At 25.8% G+C, this 15000-nt stretch overlaps 1 protein-coding gene across 1 annotated transcript in view; it reads left to right on the top strand.

Moving 5' to 3' along the window:
- LOC105848388 (voltage-dependent R-type calcium channel subunit alpha-1E) overlaps positions 1 to 15000 on the top strand; it is a 170233-nt gene that overhangs the window by 82271 nt on the left and 72962 nt on the right. Inside the window, exons 20-25 of the mRNA XM_065798166.1 lie at positions 2011 to 2070; positions 2223 to 2335; positions 2471 to 2570; positions 6290 to 6397; positions 6929 to 6981; positions 7069 to 7111. Of these exons, the coding sequence (XP_065654238.1) occupies positions 2011 to 2070; positions 2223 to 2335; positions 2471 to 2570; positions 6290 to 6397; positions 6929 to 6981; positions 7069 to 7111 (477 nt within the window). The remainder of the gene's footprint in view (positions 1 to 2010; positions 2071 to 2222; positions 2336 to 2470; positions 2571 to 6289; positions 6398 to 6928; positions 6982 to 7068; positions 7112 to 15000) is intronic.

The following is a 15000-nucleotide window of genomic DNA, read 5'->3' as shown; positions in this document are numbered from 1 at the left end:
ATCACATTTTCGCCTAAAACTACTTGTTGTTTTCTGTTAGCTAAAAGATAGACTATCCACTTAAGAAGTTTACTAGAAATATCATTTCAATAACTTGGATAACTTTTTATGTGAAACACTATTAAAAGCTTCTTTAAAGTCTGTGTACAATATATCTACCGGTGTTCCATTATGAAATGCATGTGTTAAAATATCTAAGTATTCTGATAGGTTTATTCTACAACTCTTGCTTTTCATAAAATCATGTTGTTTTTTTGAAAATAAATTATTTTCAAAAAACCATCATATTTTATCAGGTGTTGTCTGATACAATAAGCTATTCTTTCTAACACTTTACTTTATGGTATTAAAATTAGCAAGATTGGTCTGTAGTTTAATGCTTTTAATTTGCTTCTTTTATTAAAAAATGCCATTTTCATTTTCCTTCTTCCACTAATTTTTACTTTTAATTTTAATTTTTTTTTTTTTTAATTTTTTTTATTTTATTTATTTTATTAAAATTTTTATTCTTAGTTATTATTTATTTTTTAAATATTTTTAAAAAGAAATTTATTTTAATCCTTAAAACTTTTTATTACATATTGATAATAAGTTACTCTAAAACAAAGACAATATCAACAAATGGTTACCAAAAATCCATTTTATCTTTATGTTGAGTCACATGGCTTGTTTTGGTGTTTATGACTATAAGTTTGGTGTTTATGGCTACATGCTTGTTTTGATGTTTTTAATATATCTAATAATTTCATAAGTAATTTATAAACAAAAAAATATAACAACTTGAACACAAGTTTTTATTCAGCTCAAAAATATATAGTCTCAAAGATTGCAAAAATGCAAATTAAATGAGTAGTCATTAGTTGGAACATTTAATAAATATTAAATAATTTAGTAATAATTTGAATATGTTAAATTCAAGATTTTTTTGTAGTAAGTAAAGAAAAGAAAATAATTTTATTAAAAAGTAAAGAAAAGTAAAGATATTGGTTTTAATAATTTTACAACTTTATTAGTTCTTAAGAAAACTTTCAGTTTATCTCTAATAAAACATGCTAATCTTTCAATTTTTTTTGTTTTTTTTGTTTTGTTATTCACCTTCTCAAGGCCGATAAAGCCATTACAGATGAGGAGGCTACTTAATAGTGGTTATAACCCTCTCTCAACTCTATAACTCCGAAACACCAACCTTGATGAACAAGGCCGCTGCGCAGAGAAACAAGTTGAGCACGGTACTACCACAGACATGGTGGGGATCGAACTCGGAACCTCTCGCTTATGAAGCGAGCGCTTTACCACTACACCACTACCGCATGATCTCTAATAAAAGATCTTTAAATTCAAGTTGATTTTCCTAATTTGCTATAGATAGGATTTTCCTTAATTTCTTTCAAGTTCAAAAGGACAAGCTTGAATTGACATTTTAAAAGAAATTGAACTTTTAAATTTTTTTACTTTTCTATAAGCTCTAGCTTTTAACCTAAAAACATCTCCTTTTAAACACAATTAAGCATAATATAAATACCAAAAGTCGTCAATTTATTATATACAATATACTCAAAATAATATAGATTGAACCAATTATGGGTTCAGAATAAAAACGACATACTGTAATAAATTATGTTTTATGCAATTTATAATTGTATAATTGAATTTGTTTAACAGTTTGTTAAATATTTAATTATAATTACTTTTATTAATTTAATTTCTAAATATATAGTTTAAAAATTTAATTTAAATTACTACTACTACTACTACTACTACTACTACTACTACTACTACTACTACTACTACTACTACTACTAATAATAATAATAATAATAATAATAATAATAATAATAATAATAATAATAATAATATTAAATTACTAAATTACTAATTACTTTAATTACTAATTACTAAATGCTCTACTTTAATTTCTTTTATTTACTAACAAATGATCTATTGTTTATCTTTTGAAAGACACAAGGACAAAAGCTACATATCATAGTTATAATTTTTTTTTTCTTCTAGATTTTAGTCTATTGTGATTATATTTTTACATTTATTTTTGGAATTGAAGTTTTCCTAAAGGTACTTTTTTTTGTTAAGCATCAAGTTAGTGTTTATGAAATAAAATCCACAATAAATTTTAAAATTAAAGGTTGGCCAATAGTAATAGTTTAAAATTAAAGGCCGACCAATAAAAATATTAAATTTTTGTCTAAGTTTTTTTTTTTCCACAGGTTGTAGCTGATGGTTTTTTTCTGCACAAAGGTTCATACCTTAGAAATGCATGGAATATTCTTGACATTTTAATTTTTGTGTTTAATCTAGCATCAATAATTCTTCATTATTTGTAAGACTTAATATTATTTTTTTTCGTTATTCAATTAATTTTAACTTTAATAATTAAGTACAAATAATATGCATACTACTATTAATTATATTTATGTATTATAATCTAATGAAATTATTTTTTAAATTTATACAGTCATAAATCTTACATTGAACCGACTACATTAGCAGATGTATTTAATGTGTTTACAGTACTGCGACCTCTCAAAATAATTCAAAAGGTTCATAAACTGAAAGTAAATATTTTTATTTTGCTATATTTTTTATGCATTTTTTAAATTATACATTATTATTTCAAAGTTTGAAAATATTTAATAAGTTGTTTCTGTAACAAATTAATTTAAAAGTATGTTAATTTTACTTTTTAAAAAGGAGTTCCAAGATTTTTTAAATGTTTATTTGAAAACATATGTATAAAATTATATAAGTGTATACATAACACAACATAGATATTAATTATATATTCTTATCATAAAATAGAATGGGTTATCTGTTTGTGTAGGTTGCTGTTTTCCACAAAAAAAATTTATAATCGCTTTAGTCAGCATTAAAAAGGTTTTAGTAAATAAATTTTTTTTTTATTAAAAACATTTAAAAGTTTTACTAAAAAAAATTTACTACTATTTTTACTACTTATCTAAAACTTTCGATCAGACTAACTTTTGATCAGACGAACTTTTGATCAGACGAAATTTTGATCAGATGAACTTTCGATCAGACTTTGTTTCAATTTTGGATTTTGTTTGCTCTTTTAGTTACTAAGTAATGCAACCAATATTTAAAGTTTTTAAATATTTAATGTTTTGTTCAACTTTTGATTTTATTAATAAGTAATTTATCATTTATGTTGATTTGGCAACAGTTTTATTTCTACTTGCCTTTCCTATGACTACTAACAAGTCAGAAGAGCAAACATTCGGTAGAATTGGTATATATCTACCTGTACCATATATATGTGTATACATTTATACATTGGTAAATGGTTATTAAAACTAGTCCAGGTAAAATTTTTATTGACATGTCTAATGCTGAAGCACTTTTACAAGTTATCACTTTTTATAAATTCCATCTTGTATAAATGCTGATACCTCATCCAATAACACTTTAGGTTATGTCTTTTGATTATTCTAGTCTAGGTTATTATCTTTTGAGAGAATCAGTGATATTCCTAACTCTGCTCTTCTCAGTTTAACATCACAAAGAAACAAATACTTTGCGGGATTTTGTAGTTTCACAAAATAATAATATAAAATAACTAAACATAAATATAATATAACTGAATATAAATATAGTATAACTATATATAAATATAACTAAGAATAAATATAATATAGCTAAATATAACTATATATCATAAATATAACTAAATCATCACCATAGAACTGTGATCAAGAGAAATATAACTAAATGTCTGAATCCATCCAAACTATGGATTGGTCAAACTATTACAAATGGAAGTATTACTAATAAAACTGATATTGCAATTACTCTAAACAAGCTCAGTGTTTTAAAAGGAAAATATAAATGATAGCCAAGCTACAACTTTCACATCAATTTCTCTTATAATTGTCTCTTATTATTCTTTTAATTGAAATTTTTTTACTTAATTTAGATTAAGAAATGCTTCACATTAAAATCCTTTGCCTAATAAACAAACTTTAAACTTAATAATACAATAAACTTATCTATTTAATTTAATCTGTCAGTTTAGTTTGAGTTTGGTTATATTAATTTAGTTTTTACTTAGTGATTTCTATAATCAATTATATTGGTTTATTTATAAGTTTGTTGTATGTTAATATTTTTTTGAAAAGTTTTCTGTTTTCTCTAGTTTTTCATAGAGAATATGTATTTATATATAGTTTTTTATTGTAAATGTCGTATTATAAGTATGTTTATAAAAAGGCCATATAATGGGGGATCTAGGTCAAACTTTATTTAAAAGAAATTTTTCATAAAATTTTGCTATATCAAGCAAATTATCCAATCAAACATATAAAACAAAATGCCACAAGTAACAGCTAAAGATAAAAAAAGGTTTTAAGATTACAGATTAAATTTTTTTAAAAATAAATTTGTAAAGGTTAATGTATAAACAATATTATTTATTATTTATTAATTATTTATACAAATAAGTTACTAGTTAACTGGTTAGACTCATCTACAGCTTGTGGTCTGGACAACATACCTGTTATAGTCTTGCAAAAGTGTTCTTCAGAGCGCTCGTCTATACTTTCAAAACTATTTAACAAGCGCTTATCAGAGCCTTGTTTTCCGGCATGCTGGAAAACACCATCTGTTATCCCTATTTTCAAAAACTCTGGAGAGCGATCTGACTTTTTTAACTATTTCTCCATTATTCTTCTTCCTATCATAAGCAAGGTTTTTGAATCTTTAATTAACAAAAATACTTAATCTCTCATCTTGAATCTAATAACTTACTTCTGACCATCAATATTTTAATCTTATCGTTCTTCAGCTAATTTGCTAACACTAATAACCAATAGTTCTTATCATGCATTAGATAGAGGCAGAGAGGTTAAGGCTATCGCTCTTGACATTTCTAAAGCTTTTGATATAGTTTGGCATGCTGGTCTTCTCCATAAGCTTTCTTCTTACGGTGTATCTGGTAACATCATTATGATTATTGAATTGTCCTCTATGGACAGCACTCTTCTTCATATCCTGTAACTTCAGGGGTTCCACAAGGTTTTATCCTTGGCTCTGTACTCCTTTTAATTAACATTAATGATCTTCCAGATATTCTCACAACAAAGGTGGCATAGTTTGTTGATGATACTACCATTTATTCTTGTCTTGATAAGAAGCTAACACTCTCTGATTGTTTAGAGGGAGCATTTGAGCTTGAAAAGGATCTCACTTTTGTTACAGCATGGGGCTCACAGTGGCTGGTGAACTTTAACTCAGATAAAACCCAATTTTTTTCAGCCATTTGTTATCACAATAATTTAGATCTTCCTATACTTATGAATGGTAGTGTACTTGATGAGTTATATACCCTTGATCTTCTAAGATTAACTCTTACTTCTGATCTTTCTTGAAAACTATATATCAAATCTGTTGCAAAATTAGCATCTGCTAAGGTTGCATCTCTTTATCAAGCTCAACACTTTCTTACTCCGGATTCTATTCTTTATCTCTATAAATCTCAAATCAGTCCTTGTATGGAATACTGTTGCCATATGTGGGGCAGATCTTCCAATGATGCCCTTTCTCTTTAAGATAAGGTGCAAAAATGCATTGTAAAACTTTATTAAACCTTCTCTTGCAGCCAACCTCTAACCGTTATTACATTATCATAATGTTGCTTCTCTTTCTCTTTTCAACAAATACTACAATTGGCACTGCTTTAAAGAGCTAGCGTCTCTTGCACTATCTACTAAAATTCATTCTTGTGAATCAATTTTAGTAGTTATCAAGCTTTTTTCCTCAAACGACAGTTCTTTGGTATTTGATTCTTTCATCTTGATATCCTGATTGATATATTTTGCAATCTTTTAAGTCGTCTGTCAATCATTATCTTGCTCTACAAATTTCATCTTTTCTCATCCAGTAACTTCCAACTCTAACAGTAGTTGCTTGCAGCCTTGTTGAAAGCAAAGATGTTGAAAAAATAAAAATTATGTTAATTATGTTAATTATGTTGATTGTAGCATTTGTTTATTAGTCAACATTTTTCATTAAAAATTTTTAATTTAATATTAATCTTTAAAAAAAAAAGTTATAAATTTTTGATTAAAGTATTTAAAGAAACTCATCATCCAAAATAGCTGATAAGCGAAGACAAAATGTAGACAATTTCAATGGCTTTTATTATATATTGTTCTATATTTTACTGCAGATACTTTCAAAAACTTAGCTTTTATTCCGCTATATTAACTAAGATTATTTGAGTGTAGGTTTTTTCCTTTTTATGTATTTTTTCTTATTTTAGATTGTGTTTCACTGTATGGTTTATTCATTCAAAAATGTTATTTTCATTTTAATCATTGCCTTTTTATTGCTCTTTATATTTGCTTGTTTTGGAGTCAAATTTTTTCAAGTAAGCATTTTTTTTTTTAATTCCATTAAAATATAACACACTACAGTGTAAACTTATAAGGTTTATTTATTGTTTCACTAATTACTAAAGTAACAAGTTAATAACAAAATCTTTTCATAAAAACATTGTAAAAAAAATAAACTTTTTATTTAGCTTTCAAGTATTTTTTCGCTATTTTATTTTACTTATTTTATTTCATTAAAAGTATTCAAGTTAATTTTAATTTAATTTGTATCCCATTTTAATTATAATTTAAGAATTTTCAAACAAAAAAAATGTTGTTGGAGAATAGTTTTCAGAATTAAGAAAATTATTTTCTACATTCTGAAAATAACTTTAAATTCAATTTTTTTTAATATTTGGAAAATTACGCTTCTTGATTTTACATTTTTCAAGCATATTTTCTTATATGCACTAATAAAATATTATTATATAATAATAGTATAGATAATATATGAATACAACAATTACATGCACTCAATGCATGATATTGCATAGCAAGTTGATAAAATTTTTATTATTATTCAACAGGGTGTTTTGTACAGTTGTAATGATTTAAGTAAGTCAATTCAGGAGGATTGCCAGTAAGATATTTTTTACATGCATTATAGTATTCTTTTTTTTGAAGATTTAAATTTTTGTTGAGTGTTTACAAATTGAATTTTTTATAGGGGCAGCTTTTACAGCACAATTATGAATGACAGAGTTTTAAAAGTAAGTTTTCATATATTTATGTATATATATATATATATATATATATATATATATATATATATATATATATATATATATATATATATATATATATATATATATATATATACATATATGGGTTATTCCATATCAAATCACCTAGTCTTTTGAAATTTCCCCAGGGTACCATCTTAGATTTGCTTTAAACTTTGACCACACACAGATCTTATGGAAAAAATACAATCCAGAAAATTTCAGTTTGATTGACCAATTTGTTCAAAAATTATGATTGAATTAAAAATGACCAAAATTCGAAAAATTTGTGTATCAGGAGCTTACAGCAGTTTTTTTCGATTTTTGACAAACCATAACTTTTTAAATAGAGATAGTGATCACCTGAAATTTTGTAGGGTAATTTAGGTAAAAAAAAGGGTTTTTCACTTAAATAATCCATTATTGCAGCTGTTTTTGACTGATTTTTTACAGCTTTTGAGTTATTGTACCTTTAAGTTGCTAAATATTGCAACATTGTAAATATTTTTTCGAACTTTAACGTGTTACAGTTTAATACTTACTTACAGAAAGTGGATTTTTTTGTTATCTTTGTGTACTTAGGGTCACCACTTGTTAGAATAATCAAAATAATGCGTTAAAAATTAATTTAGCACATACAGCAGCCTATTAAAAAATCACTTTTTTTTTAAATTATGATAAATTACATCGACTTTGCTGGCATAGAAAGTAGCGTAAACAGTTGAAATAATTTATGAAAGTTTTTAATGTTGAGGTTCTATATATAGACAATCACCAAAAAAAATTTAAAGACCTATACTCTATCTTATGACATGATTGTCGCCTTTTGAGAGTGATGATATTTTTAAAATGAGAATGTTATTAGACTATAAGCTAGCCTTAGGTCATAGTCTAATAATTAGTCATAGGGATGACAGTAGTATATTTTTTATTTATCTGTGAATGAATACATTCAGTTTTCTTTTTAATGACATATTGTCTTAATTTGTACTAATAATGATGACATAATCAGTATCATAATCAGTGTCTGATATTTGTTAGTTTCTTTGAGATTTAATATGTTTATGTCTTTTTTAAACTTTTTAGATTAGCAATAAAAATCAAAAAATAGTAAAAAATTACAGAGAAATGTTGTGTGGGGAAAGTTTTAAATGAAGATTGCGACAAAACGTATTATTGTCGAATGATTGGAAGAATAAAACTAAAAGATATTGTGAACACAGATGTTGAAGTTTTAATTCAAAGTATTGGACACACTTTTGAACTAAATGACGAGATATGTTTTCACCATGAAAAAAGCTTATATTTCTAGATATGAAGCGCTTCAAAAATACTGCTGTAATCCGTTTAAAGTCCACAAGAAAAAAATTATTAAGGGATCGTGTAAAGTCGATATTTTAACAGCAAGTCAACTTAGGATCAAACCTGGTCAAAAACTTTGCACTAACTGTTTGAATGAATTCAAACTTGAACAAATTACAGGAAAATTTAGTCAAGAAGATAAAGACAAAGATGTTGATGATGAGGAGTTTAGTTCTTCAGACCTAAATAAGACAGTTTTAAATAAGAGTGCTTCTTTACTGGAAATATCTCCTCTAAAAAATTTAAGTAAACGTGATAAATTAGAATATGGAATGCAAAAAGTTAGAAAACTGGAAACAAGTATGATAAACCTAGTAGCATCAGCATTGGATATAGCTTCAAAAGAAATAATATCTGAGAAAAAGCAAAAGTGCATTAACTGTAATGATTTAGACAAACTTTTAGAAAAAGTAAAAATCAGTTTGAATGAAAAAAAAGTTCAGTTACTAACATTAACTCCTGATAGTTGGGCAATTAAAAAAACTTGCAATGCATTTTCAGTTTAAGACCATCTTGTTAAGAAAGCCAGAAAGCTGAAAAATGAAAAGGGAATACTTGCTAAACCTAAGGCTAAAAAAGGATATCCTTTGGAGGATATTGTTAAGCAGAGAGTCATTGAAATATATGAATCTGACGAATACACTAGACAATGTCCAGGAAAAAAAGACTTTGTTTTTGTGCGTATAAATAATGTTAAAGTTCATAAACAAAGACATTTAATATTAGTTCGTTTAAAAGAACTTTATCTGGAATTTAAGAAGTACCTGAAATCCTGAATGAAACCCTAAAGAAGTACCTGAAGTACTGAAAAACCCTGAACACAAAGTTGGATTCAGCAAGTTCTGTGAACTAAGGCCGAAGTGGTGCCTTACTGTTGATAGTAGTGGAAGCCACTCAGTTTGTGTATGTTCTTACCATTAAAATGCTAAGTTGATGTGCTCTGCTCTTCCTTACAGCCATTTAATATATTACAAAGATTTAATGAAAGTATGTGTTTGTAATATAGATAGTTGAAACTGCATGTTTTATCTATGTTCCAACTGCCCTGGTAAAATAAATTTGAAGACTTACTTAAAAAATGCGTTTGAAAAGAATGATTTTGATTTTGATGATCAGATTACATATAAACAATGGGTGTAAACTGACCAATCTGCACTTATTACAGTCCAAACAAGCATTAGTGAATTTATTAAAACTTTAAGTGAAACATTGTATGACCTTTGTCACCACCACTTTATCAAAGAAGCACAGTCTTCCTACTTGTCAGAGGCAAAACAAACATTAGACCAATACACCTGCATTATTCTGATGGATTTTGCAGAAAACTATAGTTTTCTTGTACAAGATGCTATACAAGGGTTTTACTGGCAAGCCATTCAAGCTACCTTACACCCATTTGCTGTTTATTACAAAGATGAAAAAGATTACCTTAATTGTGAATGCTATTGTTTAATTTCTGACCATCTTTGTCATGACCAATCAGCAGTCCATTGTTTTCTCACAAAGTTGCTCCCTATGGTCAAAATCAAACTACCCACAGTGAATAAAGTTAAATACTTCAGTGATGGTGCTGCGTCACAGTATAAAAACTACAAATGTCTAGTAAATTTAATTTATCACATTGTAGATCACCAAATAAATGCTGAGCATCACTTCTTTGCTACATCACATGGCAATAGTCCATGTGGTGGAATAGGAGGTACTATAAAAAGAGAAGCAGCAAAAGCTAGTCTACAAGCAGCAATTACAAATCAGATTCTCACACCACAAGATCTGTTTACATGGACTCAAAAAAACATCAAAGGTTTTAACATATTTTATCTTTCAAGTGATGACATCAATAACCATGAAACAACTTTTAACTCTCAGAAATGCTATGAAGGGATGCGCACAGTTCCAGGAACAAGAAGCTACCACTGTTTTGTACCAGATGGAGAGAAATTGTTTTTACGAAGAATCTCTAGTGATACTGTCTATAATGCTCGTGTTAAATGATGTTAATTTGATTTAAAAAAATCCTTCAAATTTTCAACCCGGTAAATATATTGCATGCTTTTACGATGAAGAATGGTACATAGGGCTTGTGGTTGATATTTGTAATGAAAACCAAGACGTTAATGTGAAGTTTATGCAAAGAAACAAATTAAATTTAAAATGGACAAATGATGCACAATCAAGTCAGTGTTGGGTTCCATTTGACAAGATAGTATGTCAAATAAGTGTTCCATTGATTAAAAGTATAAATGCTCGTGACTATATTCTTGCTAGTAATGACTATAACAGTATTATGAGTTATATAAATCAGAGATAAGCTAATTAGTTTTATGTATACATTCTTTTTCTTTTAACTGATTATCTTACTCTTTGAATGCACTTTTGTAAAGTATAGTTTGTATAAAATTTGAGGTATAAATTTTGTATGTGGTAAGTGGTATTTTTTTGTTCTCTTTTTAAAAATATCATCACTCTCAAAAGGTGACAATCATGTCATAAGATAGAGTATAGGTCTTTAAATTTTTTTTGGTGATTGTCTATATATAGAACCTCAACATTAAAAACTTTCATAAATTATTTCAACTGTTTACGCTACTTTCTATGCCAGCAAAGTCGATGTAATTTATCATAATTTAAAAAAAAAGTGATTTTTTAATAGGCTGCTGTATGTGCTAAATTAATTTTTAACGCATTATTTTGATTATTCTAACAAGTGGTGACCCTAAGTACACAAAGATAACAAAAAAATCCACTTTCTGTAAGTAAGTATTAAACTGTAACACGTTAAAGTTCGAAAAAATATTTACAATGTTGCAATATTTAGCAACTTAAAGGTACAATAACTCAAAAGCTGTAAAAAATCAGTCAAAAACAGCTGCAATAATGGATTATTTAAGTGAAAAACCCTTTTTTTTACCTAAATTACCCTACAAAATTTCAGGTGATCACTATCTCTATTTAAAAAGTTATGGTTTGTCAAAAATCGAAAAAAACTGCTGTAAGCTCCTGATACACAAATTTTTCGAATTTTGGTCATTTTTAATTCAATCATAATTTTTGAACAAATTGGTCAATCAAACTGAAATTTTCTGGATTGTATTTTTTCCATAAGATCTGTGTGTGGTCAAAGTTTAAAGCAAATCTAAGATGGTACCCTGGGGAAATTTCAAAAGACTAGGTGATTTGATATGGCAAAACTAGGTGATTTGATAAGGCATAACCCATATATGTGTTAAAGCAAATCTAAGATGGTACCCTGGGGAACTTTCAAAAAACTAGGTGATTTGATATGGCATAACCCATATATGTGTGTATATATATATATATATATATATATATATAATATATATATATATATATATATATATATATATATATACACATGGTCACTAATTTAGTAAATAGCTTTCAAAAAAATAACTTTTTATTAAAAAAATTTTTAAAAAGATTTTTACTTTAAAATTAAATATATATATATATATATATATATATATATATATATATATATATATATATATATATATATATATATATATATATATATTAACCATTGCATGGATAACTTTTTTCTGGTAAACTGTCATATTTAAAAATTAAAAAAAATAAGACCAAACTAAGAACCTTAGTTTATGTACACTTCGCTGTGCCTATCCTTAAATAAACCAGTCAACAAACCAAAAATTATCAAATAATAAAAAAAATAAAATAAAATTAAGATAAATAAAAATAGCATAAAACACTAAAATGAAACAAAAAAATTTTGAATAAAAAAAAATATTAATTTTAATTTGAAGTTTAATTAGTTCCCGCACATGTTTTAATGGTTTTTGCTCTAAGCGGTCTTACTTTTGTTAATTTTGAATGTCAAAAGACATGTAGGCATATGACTTTAAAAAAATATATAATCATAAGTTTTAGATTGTTAATCATTTTTTCTGTTTAAATTGTTTCATCAAATTGCTTGTCATAGATATTAAAGTATTGATTGTATTTATGCTTCATAATAGATTCAATCAAGTGACTTCAGAATATAAAAATATTAAAGATACTAAAATGAATTCAAAATACTAAAAATACTAAAATGAATTCAAAATTGTTATAATATTTTCTTGAATTAGTAACAAAACCTGAAACAATATTTGTTATTCAAAAAATTTAGTTTTTCAAAAAATTCAAAGAATGTTGGCCTATACTCAATTGTAAAGTTATTTAGCTTTTCATTTACAATTTTTGACTAGACATAGCTCTTTATTCTTTTTAAAGCAGCTGTAACTTATCATTGAACACAAATAAATATGCATTTATTATATCAGGAAGCACTTGTTTAAAACAATGTTCTCTTAAATAATACCAATTCAGGTCATATCGATATTGTTATTTATTCAAAGGTTTATGCCAGGGTTGATAGGTTTAAACCAAATGGTTTAAACCAATGGTTTAAACTAATCAAAAAAAAAACCAGTTAAGCCAAACTAATTTTTTGTTGAAAATATTAAAACCAATTGGAGTTGCTCTAGATAAATCGTAAAGAGATCAAACAAAAATAAGTGACAGTGTTGAAAATTTTAAAAGCTGTTAAACATATCATTTTTATCAACTGAAAAAAAATATATATATATAGGAAACTCGATATCTTTAGACTGTCATTGATGCTCATTTCTTTGTATACATGCTAAATCCTAGATATTTTGTATCTAATCTTTCTGAAAATGAAAATGAGGCTGCAATGACCTTTGCAGATAAAGTATTTAAGAACTTGTTAACAATACTATATAAGTTGAAAGCCAAATCTGCTACATTCGATAAAAGCTATTTGTATAGTGAATCTGAAAATGTATCATAAATAGAATGATTGAAATCTCTAAAATCTTTGGACTGCAACATTATCATGGATATTGAAGATATGTTAAATGCACCAGCTTCTAGTGCTGGAATTAAAAGAATTTTTTCAACTTTTTGGCTTGTTCATTTTAAGTTAAAAAAAAATTGGAGTAGAAAAAGCCACAGAGCTTGTCTTTAATATACAGAACATTAAATACACTCTTACAAAAATCAATTTTTCAAAAAACCAAATTTGGTTTTACGGCTTGTCCTAATGAACAAAACAAATTTGAATATCTAGAAAACCTTTTTTTTTTGGTTTTACAGAAAACCAAATTATTTTGGTTTTCTAAAAACCAATTTGAATATCCAGATAATCAAATAAGTTGGTTTTCTAGAAAACCGACACTATTTGGTTTTCTAGATAATCAAAATTGGTTCGTTTATTGGGACAAGCCGTAAAACCAAAAATTGGTTTTTCGACAATAACAATAAAAGTAATACTTTATGTCAAAATGCTTAACACGAAATGCAATTTTTAATGCATTATTTTATCAAACTTAACTTCATGAGTTATGTTTTGCAGAATAGAAATATTCGGCCAGAGATTTCAATTTAATACAAAAACTAAAGTTTAATAATTTATTACCATATATATATATACTTTTTTGATACGTATTTATATACATTGTATAAATAAATGGTGTTATATATAAATCATATTCTATATAGAAATATTTATGTGCTATGGAATATACAACTATATCATTTGAAAGAGAAAAAAATTCTATAGAATTTTTTACTCTTTCAAATAAAAAATAAAAGCAACTAAAAGTTTGTAAGCGAGTTCAAAAAATAAACTTGATTTAAAAAAAGGTTTTGAAACAAATTAATAACATAAGTATATTATTGAGTTTTATAATTTATATTACAAGTTCATACAACTAGCAATGTTTTGAATGTTGCCAGGAAGTTTACTATTTCGTTCCAAAACATAATGCTCTAGAAAAGAAAAGGTTTTTTTGATTAGTTAAAGCCTATGTATATATATATATATATATATATATATATATATATATATATATATATATATATATATATATATATATATATATATATATATATATATATATATATATATATATATATATATATATATGCAAAAAATTAGAATAAAAAAATAAAAATATTAAAAATATTAAAATGTATATAAAATAAAAAAGTTGACTTTAATTGTTTGAGTTTTTAAATAATAAAAAGTGAACTGAGTTTTTTCTATCAAATTTTATTCAAATAAAGGAATATTAAAATGATTTAGATGATAATGATATACAATCATTTAAATGAATATACTGATCAACAAAACTTACTAGCGTCATAGTGAATAAGATTGTTTCTTTGCCACAAAAAGTGCTTGGAAGAATTAATGCATGAAGGTTTTTCATTGTTGCTAAAAAGTAGTTATTATCTATATCTTTATTTGTAATAGCTCTTGTTGCTGCAAAAAGCTAAAAATAAAACAAAGAAAATGATATCACAAAGCCGCTAAGTAAAGAAAAAAGATATTTACTCCCACCCTAATATTGCAGGGGCAATTCTAGAAAAATTTGGGAAGCGATACCCCAGAGCAGCATGAATAAAAACACAGACTAATAAAAAATTGAATTAATACAGAAATATTAATATTCCCACGCCAACAA

The sequence above is a fragment of the Hydra vulgaris genome, chromosome 05 (genome assembly GCF_038396675.1).
Source record: "Hydra vulgaris chromosome 05, alternate assembly HydraT2T_AEP".
Classification (NCBI taxonomy): Eukaryota; Metazoa; Cnidaria; class Hydrozoa; order Anthoathecata; family Hydridae; genus Hydra; species Hydra vulgaris.
Note: the sequence above shows the minus strand (reverse complement) of the source record. Positions and strands in the feature narration are given on the sequence as shown.